The sequence below is a fragment of the Syngnathoides biaculeatus genome, chromosome 7, assembly GCF_019802595.1.
Source record: "Syngnathoides biaculeatus isolate LvHL_M chromosome 7, ASM1980259v1, whole genome shotgun sequence".
In the NCBI taxonomy this organism is placed as follows: Eukaryota; Metazoa; Chordata; class Actinopteri; order Syngnathiformes; family Syngnathidae; genus Syngnathoides; species Syngnathoides biaculeatus.
Window position 1 is genome coordinate 32,241,073 of NC_084646.1, and position 26,901 is coordinate 32,267,973.

The following is a 26,901-nucleotide window of genomic DNA, read 5'->3' on the forward strand; positions in this document are numbered from 1 at the left end:
TAAAACCTACCTCCACTAGTTTTCTTAGTCTATGTTACCGTACACAACATTATTTTTGTTTGGCCTTATCACAATGTTTTGTCCATATAAATGTGCTGAAGGCAATGTTATGTAAGTGCGAAAACAAACAAACCAACTGTACTTCAAAATTTTATCTCATTCTCCATCTAACATGTCAGGCTGTTCTGTACACTGAAAATTGTGTTTAGTTCTACTGGTAACAGTTACCCACTGTATTTCAACCAAAAACCTGTGTGTGTGTGTGTGTATTTGTGTGTATATAAATATATATTTTCTTTGCTGCCTATCCTCACAAGAGTCGTGGGGCGTGCTGGAGGCTATCCCAGCTATCAACGGGCAGGAGGCAGAGTACACCCTGAAATGGTTGGCAGCCAATCGCAGGGCACATTGAGACAAACAGCCGCACTCACAATCACACCGAGGGGCAATTTAGAGTGTCCAATTAATGTTGCATGTTTTTGGAATGTGGAAGGAAACCGGAGTGCCCGGAGGAAACCCACGCAGGCACGGGGAGAACAAGCAAACTCAACACAAGCGGGTCGGGGAATGAACCCGGGACCTCGTAATGCCTTCCAAATGTAACAGATTTCTTTGTTTTCAATTTAGAGCTGTTGATACTATCTTTGAATAACAAAATTTTGAAGGAAGAATGCAAAGTCCATTATCTTAAGCTTATAAAGCATGCTTGGATATTGTATAATTCCACAAAGACATGCACTTAAGAATGCTCTTCCCGTCATTTTATGAATAAAGGGAGACATTTTATTTCAATTTCCTGTACAGAAGGAATATTCATCTCATTTCCATTTGTTTGTTTGTTGGTTGGAGCCCAGTCTGGATTAGTGGAGTCATACAGGTATGGTGGCTTGGCTGAAACAATAATCATAATTAACAAAATGTTAATATATTTAGTTTTTGTTTGGCTAACTTACTTGATAAAACAGAACACATCATGCTGATGTTAAAACAAGTCCCCAGTCCTAAAATATTTCATAATTTAATTCATGTAACTCAGTCCAGTATCAAACAATAACCATATTTTTCATAGCACACCAGAAAAAACGTTTCAGAACAGTATTAATTTAACATAATTATATGTAGAAGCATGTTTTCCTGTTTAGTATCAGTTTCAATGTTCAAATGTTCCAAGTGCCAACACACCATGCAGCCATCCATGACACACCATTGTCTGGGCTTGCAGATCTACGTCCCCTGTTTACCAGGGATGAGAATTTTCCACCGATTTTCAGACCAAAATGACCATTCTCGAGATAAGAGCAAATCCGTTCAGAAAATTTCAGGGGTAGGGTATCGTGCGCCTGCCTCTCGGTGGTGGACTCCAAGCTGCAAGTTCAGCTTAGTGCTAGCACAAGCACGACTATCATATGCCGTTCTAACTTGCTCGGTAGTGTAAATATTTGCATTTTGCGACGTAAACATTAGATTACTCGATTGGACAACAGAGTTATACAGTATAACGATCGAATCGTGTTAGTGGTTAATCGAGTTTCACTAATGCCATGTACATGTGTTCTCGGTTCTCAGAAATCAGTGTAACTTGTTAGTTTGCCAAGTAATGGCGCGTGGGACTTAGATAGCGCGAACTGAGCGACAGTGTGTTCAAAGTTTTACGATGGCGAAAGTGTTAGAAAAACAGGATGAAGATCGAGCGAGGGCAATTGACAAGGATGCTGGAATCAAAAACTGTTTCAGATGGGCATGGATTGAAAAAAGTGTAACCGTGCAGATAGGACCTGAAAACGGTATCAACATGTCTAACCGAACACATACAAAAAGTGGACATTCCCGGCAAAGTGCTGTGCACTCTGTGTTCCGATAGGAGGAAAAAATACCCAGGAGGAAACTCAAAGCAAAGTCCGCATCACTGCAGTTGCTGCACCGATCCGTCTGTCGAGCTCCCGCTCCATTCTTCCCTCAATCGTCAACAAGACCCCAAGATACTTGAACTCCTCCACTAGAGGCAGGATCTCATCCACGACTTGAAGAGGTCATGCCACCCTTTTGCAACTGAGGACCATGATCTCAGATTTGAAGGTGCTGAGTCTCATCCCACCCGCTTTACACTCTGCTGCAAACCGCTCCAGTGAGAGTTGGAGATCACGGCTTGATGAAGCCAACAGAACCACATCATATGCGAAGAGCAGAGATGTGATACTGAGGCCACCAAACCTCTACGCCTCGCCTGCAGCTAGAGATTCTGTCCATAAAAGTTCTGAACAAAATCGGTGACAAAGGGCAGGCTAGGCGGAGTCCAACTCTTACCGGAAACGAGTCACAATTATCGCCGGCAACGCGGACCAAACTCTGACAGCGGTCGTTACAGGACCCAAACAGCGCATATCAGGGGGTTCGGTACCCCATACTCCTGAAGAACTCCCACAAGACTCCCCGAGGGACACTGTTGAACACATTCTCCAAGTCCACAAAACATGTGACTGTATGCGGGGTTAATTGTACTTTTTAAAAATATATTATATTCTGTTGTCATTTTTAATTGTTTTTATCCTGTTTTCTAATCCTTTTAATCATGTAAAGCACATTGAATTACCTCATGTATGAAATGCGCTATACAAATAAATTTGCTTTGCTTTTGTCTCTCTCACTCTTATATAACCAAAGGACTTTTAGTCTGATCTTTTTTCATGAGTGACAATCTGCAAGACTTGTACAATTTCCTCTCTTTGCAAAGACATTTCTTTCGTTTTGTAACAAAAATCCATAAAGACAAAATTGTCACCTTGCTTATCATGTGAAAGATTTTACCATAGCAGTTGGTGTCAGAAATGGGACTCCAGGATTGATCGCCAATCCAGAGGGTCTCCGCACCAGTGACTGATCATCCGGGACGAGCACACTAGTCCTGTTCTTACCAAAGAATTAGGAAGGGGGTCTGTCCGGCTGCCATCACATTGGGATTGAAAATGAACCACAACAAAAAATTTATGATAAAAAGTTTTATTTTTCATTTCTTGATTTTTGGTGGGAACAATCTTGTATTAAGGGGTATTGGTAGTTGCTCTCCCAAGGTTCCATAGGTAGGGTTCGAGTCCGAACCCTAAAGTACAGTTCAATGAGGGATTTGAGGCCGCAAGATCTGACTGTGTGGGGTTTGTATCCTCAGGTTTAAATTCAGTGAAGGGTTCGTTGCCACAAGACCTGATAGCGAGAGATAGAGTTCCCAGGATTAAATTTAGTAAGGGGGTCAGTGCCTCAAGATCACACGGTGAGGGGTTTGTGTCCCAAGATCCAACAATTAGGGGTTCGAGGCCCCGACAATTTCAAAGACTTCGGTAATTGTGATAAAGAGAGGCACTTCCAGAAAATGAGGAGTGGGAAGAGCAAGACCAGTGATAACAACAAAAACGGGGATTTATCAGTGTACACATCACCAATCATGACCCATCTGAGGGGGAAATCTGGAGAGAAATCTATAGCGGGTTAGGGAAATGGTTAACTGACGATGTTTTTTCAGTCATGGGAAGTCTAATTATCTGGCAGTTACAACATGTAAAAGACAGATTTGATGAGAAAAAAAGGAGTTTAAAGAACATACTATTTAAAATAAAGTATTTAGAAGACATTGAGAAAAATGCAGAACATTTGGAAATATGGTTGACCAAAGTTAATAAGCAAGAGAATATTAAAAGGAATGTTGATGAGGGAAAAATGAAAAAAGTAAGAGACTAAGAGTAAGAGAAAAGAAACTGATGAATGTGTATCTCCTCGTATGACACTGTATCCGAGGTTGCCTGGTAGAATTCATCAAGATGACAGTGACTGGGTACCCTCATAGTCGCCGCAAGTCAAATGGCAACCTGAACAATCAAGTAACAATGATGGCCAGTGGCCCCCTCCTCCGCTTCCAACCGCTCCATTCAGTTTCCTCCCCTTTGTACACAAGCTCCTGTTGATGCTGCTCCTTCATGCACTCAGCCTGCTTAGCTGGCTCCTCCTGGCAGCTTGCCACCTCCTATCATGGGACAGGAAAAATAGGTCACAGGTCAGCCTTCTCCGGCAGTTACCAGACAAAGGTCAAAGATGGATCCAAACGGGCAACCTGTCCTGGTGTACCATAATATGGACCCAGAAATGAAAGAGGCAGTAAAAGAGTGGCCACATCCCAATGAAGATGTCTGAAAGCTGCGTCATGTTTTCCTCCATCTGAAAACTTTTTCTCAATCTTGGAGTGGAAAATTTTGGCAAAATTGATGGGATAGTGGAACAAGGGCAGTATTAGCAGCTGAAAATGAGGACTGCCTCTTGGAGCTCGATGGCATGTGTGAATGACAGCCATTGGGGGAGGCATGGAAATGCACTTCCCACACCACAATGACCTGTCATGGATGCGTGCAAGGAGCGGAGGAGACAGCAGTGGAGTACTTAAACCGTCTGTTGGATCTTTGTAAAAGCCATTCTGGACTTTCCAAACCAGCTACTTTGATGGCGAGAAAAGTCCCTTCAAGTCCGTTTTTAAAGCAGCATTTGTGGATGGTCTACGTTCCCCATTGGCCAAAATTATGGCACCTTGATTGGCAGCTCCTCAAACAACCGCCTGGAAAAAATTATGCGAGATGCTAAACATGCGGAGACTAAAGAATGCAACCAGAAGAAAAAAAAGGATATGGTAAGGGCATCACTGAATGCACACCTTGCGATGACTGCACTCGCTCAATTTCAAATTTCAATTTCAAAGACGAGGACACAGCAGAAGAGGCATGAAACGTGGAGGGTAGTGGAGGCCGTGACAACACCAATAGAGAGAGTGGTGACTTTGATGATGACACTTGCCACTACTCTAGAGAGAAGGGACATTGGCACAGGGACTGCTCACCATCAGAGGAGACGTGTGGGGTTCAGGTTGCATGGTGTCACGTCTGAGTGATTCCTGACGGGGCCTGGAGAACTGCAGTTGATCAGTGATATACAAACACACCTGTATCCACCACTCGCTCTCTGCAACGAAGCAACGCTTTCTACAGACACATTATCTGCTGAGATTCAAGATAAGATTATTGGTTTAGAGAAAAAATTGCAGCCCAACCACCAGATGGTGACACGCATTTGAAAATTGACGCCTACATGAACTTTCCCACAGTTGACTGTTTGGTAAATAATACACACATTACTTTCCTGGTTGTCACTGATGGGATAGTGGTACACACGCCTGCCTTTGGGATCGATTTTGGGTGGGCCAAAAATGATAATGTTTCTCACTGTACAGGTTATTCATGTCCAAACACCATGTGCCACACAGTACGGACGGGGAGAACATGCAAACTCCACACAGGCGTGTCTGGGATTAAAAAAAAAAATTATATATATATATATATATATATATATATAATATATATATATATATATATATATATATATATATATATATATATATATATATATATATATACATTATGTATTTTTTTCTTAATGATGGACTTCTCCTGCCATGCGTCACTGATGGTGTAGTGGTATACACACCTGCCTTTGAAGCAGGAAGCGGGGGATCAATTCCCGCTCAGTGATGGTGTTAATATCTGCCCTGGGACTGACTGGCGACCAGTTCAGGATGTAGTCCGCCTATCGCCTGAAGCTAGCTGGGATATGCTCCAGTTTTCCCGCAACCCTTGTGAGGATAAGTGGCTTGGATAATTACATGACTTTCCTGGTTGAGTCGGGAGCTTCAAAATCTGTGATAATGGCCTCCGAGCCCATTGTTCTAACCAAAAGACCTGGTGATTTAATGTGTGCAAATCAGGGTTTCACAAAAGCTAAATTTACGCACGTTGTTTCATGTCCACTGCGTAGTTTTGGGTCAGATGTCCAGTTTCAGGATCCGTTTGTAGTGTCATCTATATGTCCAATCAATTTGTTGGGAAGGGGTCTCATGATAAAAATTGGGATTGGTACTGACATCCACAGCAGACTGTACTGAAATTACACATCTGGTAGATAGTGTGGAATCATCATTTGTTAGATTCAGTCCCAACAACCCGCAATACATTTATCATTGGGGAATCAGTAGTCCAATTAGCACCTATCTGACAAGATATGCGGCTCAGTTCATTTCTCATAGACATAATGACCAGCCACAAATTGTATTGTACAACACGTGCATGACAGACCACACCGACATTTTGACGAGACTTTTACAGACCAAAATGACTCCTTGAATATCAGTGACCTTTTTTGACGAAGACTTTTGCGCAGCATCTGTCTCACTAACACCAACGCAGCTGTCTGTCTGTTCAGCACAATACATTTCTTTGGGAAAACAACTTGCGGCAAAATGGCAGGATATCGGTCCATTTGTTTGTCGATGTTAGTGCGTGACTGATTGGGTGCCAACATCAGATCCGATGACTTGTCTGTTAGTGCACACAAAAAGGCATTTAGTGCGGGCACACACACTCTGCGCTGTGTTTATTTCACATTGAAGTTGACTATGTTCCAATCGCAGTCGTTTCACACAAACTCTTACAGATATTTTTCTTCTGCTGGAGCAAGTCCCATCAATACTGTGGGCTACCAGTAAGCATGATGGTGGGCTCAGTAAAAATTGTCCACTGGTTCAGATTGAGCCTAAATCATCTTATCGCCCTGTACAGCATCAATACCCATTGCGCACAGATGCTGTTGATGGTATTCAACTGGTATTTGAAGCATTACTCAAAGGAGGAATTATTGTACAACTGATAATTCTCCAGTTCAAACACCGATATTTCCGGTGGGGAAAAAATCTGACCTCACGCTCAGGAAAATGAATGGTGTTTTGTTTTAAATTTGCACCCAGTTAATGCTGCAATAAATGGTCTGGATGCTTGTGTGCCAAACCCCTATACCATTTTGAGCCAAATTCCACCTGGCACAAAGTAGTTTTCAGTTGTTGACCTTTCTAATGCATTTTTTTTCTTTGCCAGTTCACAAAGATCCACAATTTTGGTTTGCTTTCACTTTCGAAGGGAAAAAGTACACTAGGACACGTTGGTGCCAAGGGCTGACATGCAGCCCCACACTTCTGTGAGGAACTCGCCCACAGCACCAGGCACAGCTTTGCTAAAATATGTTGATTTGTTGATTGCTGCTCCCACCAAATAAGAGTGTGAGACTGATACAGTTGCTTTGTGAAAACATCTCATGTCAGAAGGCCACAAAGCATCCTGATCATAACTGGAGTTTGTATCACAAGAGTTTAAGTTTCGAGGAATCATCCTCACTCCTCAAAGGAAAATGCTTTCTCCAGCTCGAGTGCACGCTATTGTTGTCATACCCAAACCACTCACAAAGAAGAGGTGTTGTCGTTTTTGGGAATGTGGTCTTATTGTCGACATTTCATCCCAAATTATATTGATTATGACTCTGTTGTGCGTTCTCTCACCTTGGACTGATCGTTGAGTATATTCGTAGGTCGGATATTAAATGGTCACCTGAGGCTACCAGTGCCGTTGAACACCTCAAGTGTGCCTTGCAATACTGCCCTACTTTTGGCATTCTGGACTCATCTGAGCCCTTTGTTCAATTGACCCCTCCTTAGAAATTGCGTCATCCTTGTAGCTGACCAATCAGAGGCCAGAGATCTGCATAAACCACGCCCCTTGTTGGCGTCCGCTATTATCTCAGACAACGTTGCATGGTCCAGTATAGCTTTTGTTAGCGTTTTATTGCGTATTTGGGTTCTTTAACAATAGTTATGGTTAAGAGGTGTAGTCATGGACTTTGTAATACTGACGACAGGTATCCTGAAAGGCTATTTGGTGGAGTTCAATTCATACCCTTTCCAAGACCGAAGACCCAGTACGAAAAATGTCTTCGATGGATCAAACTTTGTGGAAGACGGCATGATCAACTGAATCCATCCAAAATCAACCGGAACAGAAGACTGAGTACGAAAAATGTCTTCGATGGATCAAACTTTGTGGAAGATCGTATGATCAACTCAATCCATCTAAAATCAACCGGAACAGGCGTTTGCACGAAGGTAAGCCCTATATTTGATTTTCAATACATGTCTCATATAAATGAATTAGCAGTTCTTCGCTTGCATAACAAAGCTACGTGTGAATGATTGACACACTTGATCTGTGTTGAGCGATATTTTGCGATGAGCTCACTGCACAAATGTGTCTCTGTTGGCGGCTACCGAGCTAAGCTAAACCGGACTAGCGAGTCCTAAAAGCCTTCGACGTGCACCAAGACACCAAGACTGAAGGAAAGATGTTTGAGGACATTATAAAGTAGTGATTGTCGTACTTGGTCGGGACTTACGTAGGTTCGGCACTAATTCAAGAATAATTATTGAGGGGAGTGCGTGACGTTACACAAAGAAAACGAGAGAACTCGTAAATCAAGCCTCGCCTTCTTTTCCTTCATACGGCGGTTCACAAACGGCTATACAGATACACACAATTCTGCACACAAGTGTGATATGGAACACGAAAATAGGAAACTGTCAATGACAAATTCGTCTTTGGGTTATAATATATTATATTATGTGGCTTCTCGGTCTTGCTCTGACTCCGGAAAGGTCTCGCGCTAATATTAATGGTTTCTCCATCGATATGTATGTAAATACCATTGAAATGCCCCTCGCTGAAATACTTGAAGCCCTGTTGTATGCTTTTCAACAATATTTAACTATTCGCTAAGAATGCGAGTGAGAAATCAGCTGGTAAATCGGACAATTTCGCTCAAGTCTTTTCTTCCTGCGCCGCCATTTTTGCTAATTGTTTGTCTGAGGTTAGCACACGTGGGGTGGAGTAACTTCAGGAGGCGTGGTTAAGTGCCCTGTACGGAGGGGTCAATTTGAAGACAAACGCCACGGAAACATTACATCAGTGTTGCTTCAGCGACATGGCGACAGTCTCCGACCAGTATGGTGTTTCTCTCGTCAACTTGATCCAGTAGCATGAGGTCTTCTGCGTGGCTCCATGCAGTAGCAGCCTGTGAACTGACTGTACTTGTGACACGTGACTATGTGGGGGTACACACCGCTCACTCAGTATGTCCCCCACTGTATAACTTCTATTTTGTAAGAGCAATCCTCATCACACTTGTCTGCTGCTCGTTCGCTCAGATACAGCAGTGTTGTTGTTCCTTTCTGACATACCAGCATGACATTGCAAAGCTTTCAACCCCACTACTCTCATGACACTCCCTAATGAGAGAGAACAACATTCTTGTGTCATCACTTATGTACACCTCGTGTTGACTTTTTTTATATGGCCTTGCAAAATCCAGATTTGCTCTTTTATGTGGATGGTTCTACTTCGAGAACCTGATACTGGTTCCTCAGGGGCTTTGCAGATGTTCATGATTTTGAAGTTGTGGCTTCGTCACCACTCCTTTCACATTGCTCGTCACAAGCAGCTGACTTGGTGGCACTCATGGAGGCCTGTGGTTTGCCAGAGGGGAAATTTGGCAACACTTACACAGACTCCCACTACGCTTTTGGCATGGTCCATGACTTTGGGCCCTCTGGCACCGCTGCAACTTTTTTGAAATCTGATGGCAAACCAATTCTTGACCATGACAAGATTGCAGCTCTCCTTGATGCTGTCTTGCTGCCATCTCTTATAGCGGTGTGTAAATGTGCAGCACACATGGTCTTGTCTGACACTGTCTCTCAGGGAACCGCCAAAGCTACATAACGCCTGCCTTTTCCTTCAATCCATCACCTCCCTCTACACTGACACCCCACCCCCCCCACCCGCACCCTTGCTGACCTTCAGTCACTATCTACTCCCGCTGAACATGCTGTGTGTCGACAGGATAGGGTGACTTTCATTTGGATGGGTCCTGATGGTAAGCCTTGTCTACCCCATCTTTTCTTTTGTTATCCTAAAATGATGCATGGGTTGAACCATGTTTCAAAAGGGGTGATGGTTTTTAAAGTGCAATTTAATTGATTTACAAAAGGGTTTCTGCTTTTGCAGCCAGTTCTTGAAAGTCTTTCCTCACGTACTTGCTTCAATTCTGGTAAACTTCACCCACTTACCCAACGGGGCACATTCACCACCTACACGACCATTCCTTCATGTAATGATGAATTAACACAGTGTGAAGGTGAGAAAAATCATCTAGTTATGGCTGACATGTTTTCAAAATTAATTTAAGTATTTCCAGCGAAGTATGCATCGGAATCCACAGTACAAAAGCATTGTTGACTGGAATTAGTCCCAGATGGGAAATTCCTGAAAAACTTTTGTCTGACAATGGGAAGCACTTTGTAAATGAGGTGATGACTCAGATTTTGGATAGACTACAATTTGACCTCAGAAGTAGTTGTAGTAGCAGTAGAAAAAGAAAATGGGATTCTCATAGCTAAATTGACTAAATGTTGTGAAGACACGAAATTAAATTGCATCACGTGTCTGCCAATTGTTTTGATGTATATGAGGATGCGAGTGCGTCCAAGGCACAGTCTTTCCCCGTTTGAGATCCTGTTTGCAGGCCCTCCGAATGTTGGACTGCACCCTCCTGGCTTGCCGATGGACACACACACACTTTTGCAAGGACACATGATCAGGTATTCCACATCTTTGGCTAACCTGCTCTCCGATGTCAGGAAACAAGTTCATACAGCACTACAGAGACCCTTGCATGACGTCAAACTGGTGACTTTGTGCTGATAAAAAACCTCTGGCAGAAAACATGGAGGGATCAGTGCTGGCTGGGCCCTTTTGAAGTTCTCCTTTTGAACAAGACTGCGGTGAAGGTTGCTGAAAGACCTACGTGGGTTCACGCATCACATTGTGTAAAGGTCCCAACGCCTCCGATGATCGTGAATCCTCCACTCGCCTCATCTTCCACGACGATTGACCATAAAGGTCATCAAGATCATAAATGTTGGCCTAAAAAGGCTGGGTAACCTGTATGATAAAGGGTTCACTTTCCTCATATTTCATACTTGACGACGACCCACTTATGATCGATTTTCTTAAACCGGCAGTGTGAATTTGTGGATGATTGTGAGGTTGTTGTTTTGTTGATGTATGATGATTTCCTGTTTCATTTTGTTGTTTGTTCTGAATATCGTACCAGCTCAGCATCGACTGCCGGAGACAAATTCCTTGTGTTGTTACATACTTGGCCATTAAAGCTGATGCTGATTCGGATTATTATTTTTTTATACCTTTGCTTTACTTTTTACTTGCGTGTTAATGTTTAGTATTTAGTGGCTTTACTGTGCTTTTGCTTCAAGATCATTAATATTTAGTGCTTAGTTACTTGTTTGGCTTTGTTTTTAGTGTTTTGATGACTATTTTTTATGTTAGGATTTTAATCAGTAGGGTTTAGTTGTAGTAGATTGTTTAGGTTGCATGAATTAAAAGGGGAGAAACTGTGTTGTCAAAATAATGTTTTACATATGTACCGTCTATTAGTTCTACCTTCAACTTTAACAAGTTATTTCCTGTTGTGGCTTTTAGTTCTCCCTCTTTAGTAAGGGGTGACAACTCGTACTTGTACCTTTTACTCTTTTTACAAAACCTTTCCTTCCTTTTTGTAATAAAAGTCCACAGACAAGATTCTCTCCTTGCTTATGATGTCAGAAAAAGATTTTGCCAAAACACTGAGATAGTCTCCAGCCAGGGTCATGGCCAAGCCACTACCTCTGGCTGCAGACCCACAGCTGCACCACATTGGACGTTAATTAGACCAGGCATTTCAGCCTTGAGTGTGTCATCTACATTTGCCAGTTCGTTGTGTTACTGCACATTGGATACTCCACTATCGTGCGTAAGTTCGCAGGCTTTGTGAAGTGCATCCATTCATCGCAGTGAGTCTGTGCCACTATAGTCTTGTTACGTCTTGTTCATGTTTCAAACTTTGCCTCATAGTCATCGGACCTTGTTGCATGTTTTGGATCTTGCTTGTAGTCTTGTGTTTTTGTGCTTCTCCTTTTTTTGGACTGCTTACTTGTGTACAGTCTTAGCCTGGAATAAAACCACCCTCAATATCTTGCCCTCACTTCGGAGTCCTGTAATTGGGTCCAGTCCTTTGCCTCATCTCATGACAGAATGAATTGGCCAGAACAGGTCCCAGCAGGTAAAATGCAGCGTTGCCGGTCACGCCGCCGGTCAGCCTCCCAGCGCCCCCAGCATGTGGACCAAGCATTCCCTATCCGAGTGGGCTGTCTTGTGGTCCTCTCCTACGTTGCCATCTACACCACCCATGTGTCACCCGTTTGGCAGGGAAGGAGCCCGAGCTGGTGCGTGAGGTCGAGAAGTTCTCACTAGATATAGTCGGACTTACCTCTCTGCAGCGCTCGGGCTCTGGTACCAGTCCTCTTGAGAAGGGTTGGACGCTGTTCCTCTCTGGAGTTGCGTATGATGAGAGGCGCCGAGCAGGTGTGGTTGTATTTATTGTCCCCCAGCTCAGCGCCTGTACATTGAGGTTCACCCCGGTGGATGGAGAGGGTGGCATCCCTCTGCATTTGGGTGAGGGGACGGATCCTGTTTGTCTCTTTGCACCAAACAGCACCTCTCTAGTGAGGTGTTCCAGGCATATCACCCCAGAAAGAGACCCAGGACACACTGGAGAGACTGTTTCTCAGCTAGCCTGGGAACGCCTCGAGATCCACCCAGAATAGCTGGATGAAGTGGCTGGGGTAATGGAAGTCTGGGTATCCCTGTTTAAGCTATCTATCTATCTATATATATCTATCTATATATATATATATATATATATATATATATAGTGAAGAAAATAAGTATTTGAACACCCTGCTTTATTGCAAGTTCCCCCACTTGGAAATCATGGAGGGGTCTGAAATTTTCATCGTAGGTGCATGTCCACTGTGAGACAGATAATCGAAAAAGAAAAATCAGGAAATAACAATGTATGATTTTTTTAACGATTTATTTGTGTGATACAACTGCAAATAAGTATTTTAATACCTGTTTATCAGGTAGAATTCTGACCGTCAAAGACCTGTTAGTCCATCTTTAAAAGTCCCCCTTTACTTCATGCATTATTTTGAAATAGATGCACCTGTGTAAGATTGTTAGCTGCATAAAGCCACCTGTCCACCCCATACAATCAGTAAGACTAAAACTTGTAACATCGCCAAGACCAAAGAGCTGTCCAAAGACACCAGAGACATAATTGTACAACTCCACACGCCAGCTTGGTGAAAAAAGCCCACTGTTGGAGCAATCATTAGAAAATGGAAGAAGCTAAACATGATGTTCAATCTCAATTGGAGTGGAGCCCAATGTAAGATATCACCTTGTGGGGTCTCAATTATCCTTAGATAGGTGAGGAATCAGCACAGGACTACACCACAGGACTTGGTCAATGACCTGAAAAGAGGTGGGACCACCGTTTCCAAGGTGACTGTTGGTAATACACCAAGATATCATGGTTTGAAATCATGCATGGCACGGAATGTTCCCCTGCTTAAACCGGCACATGTCAAGGCCCATCATAAGTTTGCCAGTGACCATTTGGATGATACAGAGGAGTCCTGGGAGAAAGTTTTGTGGTCAGATGACACTAAACTTGAACTTTTTGGTCATAATTCCACTCAATGTGTTTGGAGGAAGACGAATGATGAGGTCCATCCCAAGAACACCATCCCTACTGTGAAGCATGAGGGTGGTAGCATCATGCTTTGGGGGTGTTTTTCTGCACATGGGACAGGACAACTGCACTGTATTAAGGGGAGGATGACCGCAGCCATGCATTGTGAGATTTTGGGGAACAACCTCTTTCCCTCAGTCTGAGCATTGAAGATGGCTCTAAGTGGGAGAACTTGCAATATAGCAGGGTGTTCAAATACTTATTTCCTTCAGTGTGTGTGTGTATATATATATATATATATAGTGGCACAGTTGGCCAACTAGTTAGCACATCTGCCTCAGTTCTAAGATCAGGGGTTAAGATTCCATGTGGAGTTTGGACGTTCTCTCTGTTCCTGCATACGTTTTCCCGCATCCCAAAAACATTTTATGGTAGGTGAATTGAAGACAAAGTAGTGACTTGAAATTACCTGTAGAATGAGAATGAATCTGAGTGCGAATTAATTGATTGAATTGATGAGTTCAGGCTGTACCCTACCCCTTACCCGCAGATAGCTGGGATAGGCTCTAGCATGCCTGCGATGCTAGTGAGAATAAGTGGTACAGAACACCGATGGTAAATAAAACATTTACAGTGCCACGAAAAACTATTTGCCCACTTCCTAATTTCAGTTTTTATTTCACATATACGGCATACAAAGGTTTCAAATCATTAAACCACTTTTAATATAACTCAGAGCCAATCCAAGGAAATACAAAAAGCAGTTTTCAAATGACAATTTATTTTTATGAAGGCACAAACCTCTCTGACCCTGTGTAAAAAAGTAATTGGCCCCTGAATCTAACAATGGGTTGTGCCACCCTTGACATCAAGAACTGAAATCAAGCATTTGTGACCATTAGTGAGGGGTCTTTCACATCGCTCTGGAAGAATTTTGACCCAGTCTTCTTTTCAAAATTGTTTCAACTCCGCCATAATGGAGGGTTTTCTACCATGAACTTCCCATTTAAGGTCGCACCTCAGCATCTCAACTTTGACTAGGTCACTCCAAAATATATATTTTGAGACATTCTGAGTTGGACCTGCTGATGTGTTTCGAATTGCTGTCCAGCTCCATGATTCAAGATCTGATACTTTTTTACAGCACTGTAATTTCCAGATATTGTACATTTGTGTACTTCTGGATTATGACAGTATTTGTGGTAATTAGTTCCGTCATGAGAGGGGCGATTAATGTCCCTGTATTCCTGGTTCGATATAGTATGTGTTAAGTCTACAGGACAGTTGAGAGCACACCCTTTGAGTCAAATGATGATGATGTTCATGGCAGTGATAATGAACAGCTCCCAGAAAAAAGTCAAATTTAACTTAAAACCAATGAGAACTACATGAGTACTTAAAAATAACCGCACAGCTTTGTCTTGGGAAATTCAGTAAAGTTAATGCTGACAATCTAAATGAAACCTCATAGGCTAATGAAATCAGTTTGGCGAGTTGGTGGCATCTTTTGGCATCGTTGGACATTTCAAACAGTACAAAAACATACAGTGGGTACGGAAAGTAAACAAGTAAACATGTTGCATCATTCCTGAAAAGACTCATGGCTGTATTAGCTCAAAAGGGTGCTTCAACTAAACACTAAGTAAACAAACTGTCAAAAAAATAAAATGAAAATTTACAGGCATTACCAGATTAATAGCAACTGTTTTTTGCCATGTCTTCATGTCTCAAAAGTATTCTCTGTCTTTTGTGGTACTGGAGCGGCTCCAACCCCTGGAGACAAATACCTTGTGTGTTTTTTACATACTTAACAAAGAAATATGATTTCTGAACACATTCCGTCCCCATTGTATCTCTCCTCACTCCTGTTTTTCTTCTCAGCTCCTCAGAGGGATCTCTGGCAGGAGGTACTAACATCTAAACAGAGGAAGAAGAATAAAGGACCACGATCCTCGGTTGCAAAAACAGTCCTGTGAAAAAATATTCATCCCCTGCCTGATTTATTTTTTTGGGGAGCTCTATCACACACAAACGTTTCAAAGAATGAAACTAGTTTTAATCTCACTCAGACGAACTGATACAAAAGGCAGTTTTAAAATGACAATTCAATTTACTAAGGCACACACAACCCCCTTCCCTCCCAAACCTTTCTGACCCATTGTGATCAAGTAAATTGCCCCCAGAACCTAATAATGGGTTGTCCCACTCTTGACAGCAATGACTGAAATCGAGCGTTTGTTATCATTGGTGATGGGTCTTTCACATCGCTCTGGAAGAATTTTGACTCACTTTTCTTCTCAAAATTGTTTCAACGCTGCCATACTGGAGGGTTTTCTAGCATGAACTGCCAGTTTTTTAGATCATACCACAGCATCTCAATTTGATTTAAATCAGTAATTTGACTTGGCAACTCCAAAACGTTTTTTTTTTTTTTTAAGCAATTCAGATTTGGACTTCATACTGTGTTTCAGATTGTAGTCCTGCTGCATGATCCAAGGGCGCTTGAGCTTGAGGGCACGCAGTAACAAAGCAGCCCCAGGTCATGACACTGCCACCATTATGCTTCACTGTTGGCACATTGTTCTTTTTATCAAATACTGTGGCATTTTTACACCAGATGTAACAGGCCGCACACCTTCCAAGAAGTTCAAATTTTGATCAGTCAGTCCACAGAATGTTTCCTCAAAAGTTTTAAGGATCATCAAGATGTTTTTTGGCAAAACTAAGATCAGCCTTTGTATTCTTTGCTGACAGCAGAGGTTTTTGCCTGGGAACTCTCCCATGGATGCCATTTTTGGCCTGTGTTTTTCTTATGGTTGTGTGATGAACACTGACCTTAACTGAGAGCAGCGAGGCCTGCAGGCCTTTAGATGTTGTTCGAGGTTCTTTAGTGACCTCATCAGCGAGGCCTGCAGGTCTTTAGATGTTGTTCGAGGTTCTTTTGTATCCTCATGAAAGAGTTGTCGTCGCACTCTTGGAGTAATTTTAGTTGGTCGTTCATTTTGGAAAGGTTTGCTAATGTTCTCGGTTTTTTCTATTTGTGGTTTATGGCTCTGACAGTGGTTGGCTGGAGAGACCAAAGCCTTAGAAATGGCTTTGTAATCTTTTGCAGACTGGTTTTTGTCATTATTTCTTGCATTTCTTTGGATCATGGCATGATGCATTGGTTCTTGAGATCTTGTAGCCTATTTCAAACTCTATGAGAGATTCTATTTAAGTGATTTCTTAAGTCAACAAGTATGGTGGTAATCAGGTTTGGGTGTAGCTTTTGAAATTGAACTCACGTTTTTCAAATTTGTGGTTAGTCACAGTGACTTTGTGATTTAACAATTACTTTTTCACAGAAGATCAGAACGGTTTTGATTTTTTTTTTCTGCCTTAATCAATTTGACATTCAGAAACTGCATTTTGTATTTATTTGGGTTTTCTCTGAGTGGTATTAAAATTGGTTTCATGATTTGAAACCTGATATGAAAAAAAATCACGAAGAGGGCAAATATTTTTTCATGGCACTGTGAAGAAATGGGATTCGTCCATTCGGTATTCGCCAAAGATTAACAAGTGACTGGAACAACACGGCAGTTCCAATCTCAGGTGGCATGCTAACAAAAGTGTGACCTCGACTGAACTTGTAAAGGAACATATAATTTCATTAAGTAATCCATTACGTAAATCCATTAAAAAAATATTCTGTAACAAAGGAGTGACTCTATAACCCAGGCACTTCTAACAGAACTGTTATCTTTGTTTAGTGTTTGGTTGGTGAAACTGATCTGGAAATACCATTGCATGAAAAAAAAAATGTCGCTCAAAAACATTTTTGTCCCCCATGTGCCCATAAGACTCAGGGACACCAAGCGATGTGGTCACGACAGATAGGAATGGCTGGATGCTACATCGTGCAATCAAAATGCACTTTAGCTTTCACTCGAGCTAAAAATATATTTTGGGTTGTAAGCGAGCAAGAGATAGAGCGGCTGCCGTGCTTTGTTCTACCCTCAAGACATACAAATATATTAAATGTTTTCCAACAATACTTGACTAATTTTATGCATAATTTACAGTGTCTATAGAAATTTTTCAGAAACCCTTATATTTTTCACTCAATTACAGACATTTGCTAAAATAATTTGTTGTTCATTTTTCTTCAACGTACACACAGCACCACTTACTGATATAAAAACATTTGGATTGTTGACATTTTTTTGCAGATTTGTTAAAAAAGAAAAACTGAAATAAGTTGGATCTTGTAAGTGGACAGGCGTTTCCATGTCCTCATAGTGATGCTCAATTGGATTTTAGTCAGGGCACTGGCAGAGGCATTCAAAAACTGTCACAGAGATGTTCTGAACCTACTCTGTTATTTTAACTGTATGTTTAGTTATTGCCTTGTTAGAAGATTAACCTTCGGCCCAGTCTGAGGTCCTAAGCACTTTGAAGAAGCTTTTTGTCCAGGATATACCTGGATGTGGCATGATTCCCTTTCCTTTGATTGCAACCAGTTATTCTGTCCCTGCAGCTGAAACCCCACCCCACCCCCACCCCGAGCATGATGCTGCCACTACCATGCTTCATTGTTGGGACTGTATTGAACAGGTAATGAGCAGTGCCTGGTTTTCTCCACACATACCACTAAGAATTGAAGCCCAAAAAGCTCTATCTTGGTCTCATCAGACCAGAGAATCTTAATTCTCACAATGTTTTTTTTTTTTTTAACCAAACTCCTTGCGAGCTTTCATGTCGACCCACTCTGCCATGATGCCCTGAAAGGTGGCAGGTTGCAGTGATGGTCGACTTTCTAGAACTTTCTCCCATTTGCCAACTGCATCTCTGGACCACAGGCACAGTGATCTTTGGGTTCTTCTTTACTCTCTCACCAAGACTCCTCTAAGCCGATTGCTCAGTTTTGCCAGAGGGCCAATTTCAAGTAACTTTATTGTCAGATGTGTTATACATACATTACATACAACATAGCTAAAATAACCTTCTCAAATACCAGTGGTTCTATAATAGACTAAAGAGTTAAAAAGAAATGAATAAAATACAAGGCGGCACGGTGGATCAGATTGTAAAGCGTTGGCCTCACAATTCTGAAGTTCCGGGTTCAATAACGGACCCACCTGTGTGGAGTTTGCATGTTCTCCCCGTGCCTGCGTGGGTTTTCTTCGGGGACTCCGGTTTCCTCCCACATCCCAAAACATGCAACATTAATTGGCCACTCTGAAATGCCCCTCGGTGTGATTGTGGTTGTTTGTCTCGATGTGCCCTGCGATTGGGTGGCGACCAGTTCAAGGTGTACCCCACCTCCTGCCCATTGACAGCTGAGATAGGCTCCAGCAGTCCCTACGACCCTTGTGATGATAAGCGGCTGAGAAAATGGATGGATTGATGGACGGATAAAAAACAAAGAACCTGGACGATCTAAAATATGCACATTATCCATCTATCCATTTTCTGAGCTGCTTATCCTCACGAGGATCGCGGGAGTGCTGGAGCCAATCCCAGCTGTCATCAGGCAGAAGGCAGGGTACACCATGAACTGGGTGCTCGCATTTTGCAGGCCACATGGAAACAGACTACAGTTGCACTCACAATCACACACACAATCACACCTTTTTATTTTGAGGTTGCCGCGAATCTGCGTAAATTTCACAGGCCTGCCCTTGGGATACATGGCCCATCACACAGCCGCTGGTTTGTTTACAACAGCCACCTGTCTAGCATCCTGCCCTACTGATAGAAACGTGAGTCGCAGGCTATGATGCTAATCTTCATTGACAGAAATGTTAAACTTTAACATTTATTCTACACATTCTGACAGCATTGGAAAACGTTAAGAATATTTGTCATGTTCGTCCTCCTACAGAAACCATATTAAAACGAAAAAATATATTTCTCTACCCCATCTTTTCCCATTTTCAAACATTTTTGAAAAAGCTTCAGGGACCCACTAGGAGGCGTTAAAGAGACATATGTGGCTCTAGAACTGCGGGTTCTGACACCTGGACTAAACAAATGGCAGCTGACTCCCGCCATGGTGACCATGGTCAAGGTTTGACGCGAACATTTAGTTGAATCATTGGTGTTTAGTTTAAGTAACTGAAGTTGTCAATTGTTCCAGGCCTATTAAGTGCAACAATCTAGTTTTTTTCCTCCTTTTCTTTGCACATATTTGGGCGGTGAGAGATGTTTAAATAATGCAGGGAGCAATGTAGTTTAAGGTGGTCACTTTGTCATTATGGTGTGTTTACCACTGGATCTAAAGTTTCGCTACACTTTGCAACTCTTTAGCCCTAATTCTAGCTCATCTAAGGACTTCTGAAAATCTGGAGCAGAGATGAAGGTTATACAAAAGAAGGCAAATAAAAAGCAACATGAGTCGCTCTAGTAAGTAGTATTTACGTTTCAAGCATAGCTTAGCCTCCCTGGACCTACAACATGGTGGACAACCAAATGCCGATGATGTGTATCAACAGGGATTAATATTGTGCAAATGCTAACAAATTGTCATTTAAAAGACTGCCCCATTCATTTCAATCATAATTACACAACTTACACTTGAGTAAAAACATATCCATCATATTGTGTAGTTATCCCTTCTCCTTCACAATATAAAAATTCTGGTAATTAATATAGACAGGCCTTAAGTTTTGAGTAAACTGTAATTCAATTTTCTCACCAAAAATCTAAAGTACGGTGCTGAAAAAGACTTATAACCACAAGTCTTGAACACTCGGGTGGAGAGAGGGCGGAGCTGAAACTGATTACCAACTGGTGGTTAATTGACTCCGATGGAGGTGGAAGATGCTGGTTTGACCTGCCACGCCCAAACATATTGTGAGAGTCTGGTGTGAACATCTAGCAGAATCCCCTGTCAGAAGGAGTTACAACTCCCACTTGCAGCAGAACTTCACCCATGTCTGAGGAGGCAGGGGACATTGAGTATGAACGCACAGCATTCCCCGCCTATGTTCGTCAGGTGAGGCGAGGGGGGTTGCACGCGGAGATCACCATAAATAGTCACCAGGAAGTGTTGTGTGTTCAGAGCCAACAAAGCGACTATAACAACAAGTCGATGCTCTGTGCTATTACTACTCCCGCCATTGAGCAAACAAAACAAAAATAATAATGTACAATGTTCAAGTGTTTGAGCCAGAATACACACAGACAGAAGTTGACGTGTTGGGAGGGATGTGGCGCTCACGACGAACAATAACAAAACCCATGAAATGGACCGCAGAGATTTGATGCTTTTCTGGCCTGACTTTTTTTTTTCTTCTTCCCCAAGTTGTACTTTTCAAGCACCCAGCTTCTTGTGTCCGACCGCGGCGGGGATGGCGGGAGGGTGGTCAGGGGGGTTTGCATGTGCGCATCGCTGTAAATAGTAAGCGGGAAGTGTTGTGTGCTTACACGTATATATTCATCCATCCATTTTCTTAGCTGCACGATAGTCGCAGGAATGCTGGAGCCTATCTCAGCTGTCAACGGGCAGGAGGCAAGTTTACACACACGCAGATGCTGGGAGAACATGATGCAAACTCCACACACGGAAGTCCGGGATTGAACACCTGCCCCACCCTCATAAAATATGTTGTAGCTTATACAGTGCCAACACGAGAGGCTATAACTCAGCAGCTAATAACCAGTAATGATTAGATGCGTGCAAATTTCCCCTGCTGGTGAACGAGCCTCAACTGTGACAGCCACAGCTTTATCCTGTCAGGTTAACTCCGTGGGAGGTTAAAGAAGGAGAAATTTGGGTGCGTTTTTTGAGTTTTGTTGCACAACACGTCGGTATCTTGGCGTAGCTGGAATGAATGGTCTGTAATGCTAAGCACCGGCGACGTCAGGGGCGGAGTCAAGGATGTTTCTTCCGCGTGTGGCTGTCAAAGCTGGCACACCAGATTTTGCTTGCATTTAAAAAATATTCTTTATTTTTAATTTTTTTTTTCAATTAATGTCCAAAATATATGTAATACTAATATTACTTCACATTGTCGGGTTTATTGTACATATGAATGAATCTTTTTACTCATAAGAAGTTATGAGAGTGTAACCAGTTACAGTCTCAGAGCAGTTCTGAAAACACTCCTCTCCTTTAGTTACTTTAAAGATTACTATTACACGAGCTTCTACAGGGGTGGTAACACACACAATACCTTCCCAAATATTTGGAGGAGTCTTCACCCGTGCGTATATCAGCAGGGACCTCATATCTTCAGTGTGTACGTCAGCAGGCACCCATCTCTTCACTTCTCATGGTTGTGATTACAAACAGGAATAATCTGGTCTATTCACGATGATAAATAACCTTGATTTGTACATGTACTTTTATGTACATGAATGAAATCCTTGCAGGATCACACTAGATTATATATATATCTAAAAGCAGAAAGCAGTATTATGTACAATTACTCTTCTAGTCCCCAAAGGGGTTAAAAAGCTCTCTGTGGCAAGGCCCCGGGCGTGGATGCGATTTGCCCAGAGTTCCCAAAGGCTCCGGATGTTGTGGGGCTGTCCTGGACGACATGCCTCTCAAACATTGTGTGGACATCAGGGACAGTGCTTCTGGATTGGCAGATGGGTGGTGGTCCCCTTCTTTAAGAAGGGGGACTGGAGGGTGTGTTCCAACTACAGGGGGATCACACTCCTCAGTCTCTCTGGTAAGGTCTATTCAGGGTTGCTGTAGAGGAGGGTCCACTGGGAAGTCAAATCTCAGATTCAGGAAGAATAATGAGTAATGTGGTTTTTGTCTTGGCCGTGTAACACTGGACAGCTCTATACATTCAGCAGGGTAATTGAGGGGGCATGGGAGCCCAAAAAGTCTACAAGTGTTTTGTGGATGTGGAGAAGGAACCCCCTGATATGGTCTGTTCTGTTCTTGTACGGACAGTGTCAGAGTTTGGGCCGCATTGCCGGCAGTAACTCTCACTTGTTTCTAGTGAGGGTTGGACTACGCCAATGCTTCTCAATTATACACCCCCCCCCCCCCCACAAGAAGAAGACAACTTGCCCCCCGCACACACTCCATCACGACTATAAAAAAAATCAATTTGAACAGAACATTTTCTACCTACTTATTGCACCATTTGATAGTAAAAAATAAAACTAAAATCAAATAACTTAAAATTCAGTTCAGTAACATTAACTCGGGTGCACAACATATAAAACACTTTAACTTACAAATAAACAAAAATGAATAAAGCAATTTGTGATGATTTTTTTTTAAATCAAAAAGAAGTCAGGATTAATGGCTACAATGAACACCTTTTGCAGTGCACAGCTTTTCAAGGTGAGGTTTGAAGCATGAAACTACAACTGTCAATTCCTGTTCAATGTTTAGCTGTGACCTGTACTTAGTCTTCAATGCAGCAACAGATGAGAACCCAGTCTCACAAAGGTAAAATGTTGCAAAAGGAAGCACAATGCCTAATGCCCTCTGTCCTAAGAATGGATACTGCCTCTCTACACCTAGCCATAATTCACTCGGTGTTTGTGATCTGAATCTCGGTCTCAATGTGGAGTCTGACGTCATGTCAATGAACTGGTCGTCCTCAGCCTGTTCCTTTGACATCATAATTCTCATTTGCTCTGACATGCACCAAGAGCTGTAAAGTGGTGTGTGGCTTTCCTAATCAAGTCCAATCAGTATAACTGAACAAAGATGGATTCTAATGAAGGTGTAGAACTATCTCAAGGATGAACAGAAGAGATGGAAAGCATCCGAGTTAATTATAAGTCTCACAGCAAAGGGTCTGAACACTTAAGAGTATAGCCGAGTGAGATTTCAACCTCTTTTTTAATAAATCAGCAAAAGTGTCAACACTTCATTTTTTTTCCTTTTAGTATGGTGTATTGTGTGTTCATTGTGGAAAAAATATACAAATGATTTAAGCAAATGGGTGCAATATAACTGAAAAATGTAAGGGTGTCTGAGTATTTTCTGCACCCACTGTAAAAACAGGTTTAATTAGGGAATTTAAAAAGAAAAAAAATTATCTATTTAGATGCTATCGCTTAAGGCTGCCTACTTTTGTAAAAAAAAAATAAAAAAAATGGGGGGGGGGGTAAATGAAGGCACAACTTTGCAAGACAAATTTATAAACAAATATAATAATATTGAGAAATTATTATAACAGCAGGAAGGGACAAGATCCTCACATTTTGATCTAAGTTCTATCTTATTTGCAATAAAAGTACATAGTTTTAGGACAATAGACAAACTTTTTGAAACAATTTTACCTAGAGAAAAATGAGCACACAGCATGTGTACAAATAAAGAAAACATTGAACCCTATCAGATTTCTTCCACTTAGTGATAGAGGCACATGCTGGTACTCTGGTACAGGTACATGTAGGCATCACAGAAGAGACGTTTCGCAACACCGTTCATTTCCCGTGGATTCTGATTGGCCAGCTCTGCTGGAGACATGTCCAGGTACTTTCCAACCTCAGGGCATCCTCGCACTTCAGGGATGTTGAAACCATCTGTCCCTCCTAAGCACAGCACGACCAAGTAGAAAAACAGTAAAGAGCCCATGACAAAACACATTACTTAGCAATTAGTTACCTTCTCTGTCTGCCATACTGTCAAAAAAGATCCATTCGTGACTGTTTGGTCCGTATTTGAGGAAAGAGACATAGTGACTTGTTTCTATGCAGAGGACACCAAACAGCTCCATTATGTCTTTTGTCAGAGTGCGAGGTCTTCGTGCCATATAACCCTCAGGTATCTCAAGAGCTGCTGGTTTATGGGTGCGCCGCTGAGGATGGGAATGAACCTGAAATAAACAGTGAAATTATATTTACATTTCTTTTTATTTCTTTCTTTTAATAATTCTGGATCACTTATGTTTAACATTGAACTCAGAAGATAATTTCAGACTATAAAAGGGGAGTCATCTGTCTGTAACATCTGTCTGAGAAATTTAATTACATGCTCTAAAACTGTTTTTTATGTTAAACCAAGTGTCCTGGTAAAAATGCAAACCTGAGCTGAGCACGTTGTGCAGAAAATTTTACATCCTGTCTGGCTGAAAACAGGTTCTTCAAAACAGTCATTGCACTCCTCTTGGGCCAGGTTTCCACAAAGTATGCACTGCTGAGCACCTGAAACATACCACTAAACATTGCAGTCACTGTTTACAGTTTATACGTACTGTGATTTTTAGGTGGGTTTATACAGTAAGTGTCGACCTTCAGAAAGGAGACTAGTTATGTCTAACTCCAAGGATGGGATGATTTTGTCAAACATCTTGAATTTCTTGCCAAAGCGAGGCATCTGAAGAATGAGACAAGACGGCACCTGAAATCATAACAGTATTACAACTTGAAATTGTGTGCTGAAAATGTTATTTACAATTCCAGGGTCTTGGAGGACTATCTAACAGAACCATCTGCAGGATATGGTGATGATTTATTCATAGCTACATTAATTTGTTTCATGTAGAACATTGATATAGTGGACATTAAAAGCCTTGTTAAAATTACAGTTTGTGAAAAAGAAAAAAGAAAATTAGTACATAATGTAGAAGTTTTACGACAATTCAAATGAAATCTCTCTCTCTCTCGCTCTCTAAAATCTCTAGAAATATCTGACCATTCTTCATTGCAAACACACTCAAAGTCAGACTGCAGGGATATTTCCAGATTTCTTCAGATTGCTTTGAAGATTCTGTATTGTATTCAAGCTGGGGCACTGGCCAAACTATGCCTGGGCTATTACAAAATGTTCTTTTTCTTTCCTTTTCTTTTTTGTCACTTTGAAGGTATATTTAGAGGAGAAATTCTTCTTAGTCTTCGTCATTTTCACCCCAACCTCTGGAACTACAGAAATACATCCTTGGCCTCTGACTCACCACAAGCATTCCAAACGGTTAAAAACTTTACATTTTCAATTAGCATCTAACCTACATAATCTATATATCACACATTTGGCCCGTTTATTACTCCACTGTTTTTGTTTGCTTTGAGTTTGTAAAGTGTTTGTAAACCCCTCCTTGAGCCATCACCTTATCGTGGTGGAGGGGTTTGTGTGTCTCGATGATTCTAGGAGCTAAGTTGTCTGGGGCTTCATGCCCCTGGTAGGGTCAACCATGGCAAACAGGTTCTAGGTAAGGGACCAGACAAAGTACGACTCCAAAACCCCTATGATGACTACAAAAATTGGATTTTGGTTTCCCTTGCCCGGACGTGGGTCACCGGGGCCCCCCCTCTGGAGCCAGGCCTGGAGGTCAGGCTCAAATGTGAGCGCCTGGTAGCCGGGCCTGCACCCGTGGGGCCTTCCCATGGGCTCACCACCTGTGAGAGGGGCCATAGGGGTCGGGTGCAATGTGAGCTGGGCGGTGGCCAAAGACCTTGGCGATCCAATCCCCAGATACAGAAACTAGCTCTAGGGACATGGAATGTCACCTCGTTGGCAAGGAAGGATCAGAGTTGATCAGTTAGATGGAACAGAATTTCCAGAGTGGTGAGAGAGGGAAAAAAATAGAAAGACAAAGCACTAACTGTAAATAGAATGAGGAAAAGTAAATCCATACCTACAACAAAGAAACAATAAATATGGATGTTGCGTGAGACTGTAGTGTTACACCCTGTGAAGGAAGAACAGGACAAGATAGGGGAAGAAGCATGCAAGACAAGGATCATGAACCGGGCAATACAACTGGAATGTGGTGGGATTGACAAAGAGGGGTGATACATAAATTCGTCATATATGCAGGAGGTATATGTGGCAATAAATGAGTAATCCCACACCCAACGAAAGAATCCTGGTGTGTGCCTAGACGGACATATGTAAGTGAATTCACATAATTGGGCATGCGGGGGGTATGCCAAGCAGCCACCCAGCTCCCAGCATGATTTGTGTCACTAAGATGTAAATAGCATTTTAAGTCCATGTTGTGACAATTATTTCTTAGTCAGTGTTTTATTATTTGCTAGTTATGATATTCTGTTCATTGTAGTGTGATGATTATTGTTTCGATATGACACCTTGAGTGTGAACAATATGGTGACGAGTGACTTGCCTACACTGTCAGTACTTGGGGGAATGCAAGCTTCTTATGCTTGCATAGGTAAACTTGCAACTGTACCACACCACTCCCTCGTGAGTTCTACCATGTGGAAGCATGCATACTAACACATAGACTAGTTTGCATGTATGCTTTTTGTGGAACCAGCGTGTTTGGTTGGTTGTAGTTAAATGAAATAGTCACTCAAAAAACATTGTAACATGCTGCCAATTTTAACAATATCACATCTCTGTCAGGCCAATAATACAGTAGTGTTCAAAATAATAGCAGTCCAACATTACTAACCAGATTAATCAAAATTTCCTTTTTT

The 26,901-nt window shown here is 42.0% G+C and overlaps 1 protein-coding gene and 1 non-coding gene across 3 annotated transcripts in view; one reads left to right on the forward strand and one right to left on the reverse strand.

Annotated features, from left to right (window-relative positions):
* The first annotated feature begins 5,490 nt into the window (after positions 1-5,490).
* trnaq-uug (transfer RNA glutamine (anticodon UUG)) lies at positions 5,491-5,562 on the forward strand. Its single transcript has one exon. It is a non-coding gene; the product is annotated as a tRNA-Gln (tRNA).
* A 17,366-nt stretch (positions 5,563-22,928) lies between these two features.
* Positions 22,929-26,901, reverse strand: part of cyldl (cylindromatosis (turban tumor syndrome), like) — a 73,564-nt gene continuing 69,591 nt past the window's right edge. The window contains exons 11-14 of one of the 2 annotated variants that reach the window (XM_061825411.1): positions 24,754-24,862; positions 24,548-24,666; positions 24,128-24,338; positions 22,929-24,054 (exon numbers count right to left, since the gene is read on the reverse strand). In XM_061825411.1, coding sequence (XP_061681395.1) covers positions 23,870-24,054; positions 24,128-24,338; positions 24,548-24,666; positions 24,754-24,862 — 624 coding nt within the window. In that variant the 3' untranslated portion in view covers positions 22,929-23,869. The remainder of the gene's footprint in view (positions 24,055-24,127; positions 24,339-24,547; positions 24,667-24,753; positions 24,863-26,901) is intronic. The other variant, XM_061825412.1, reaches the window with a different exon arrangement.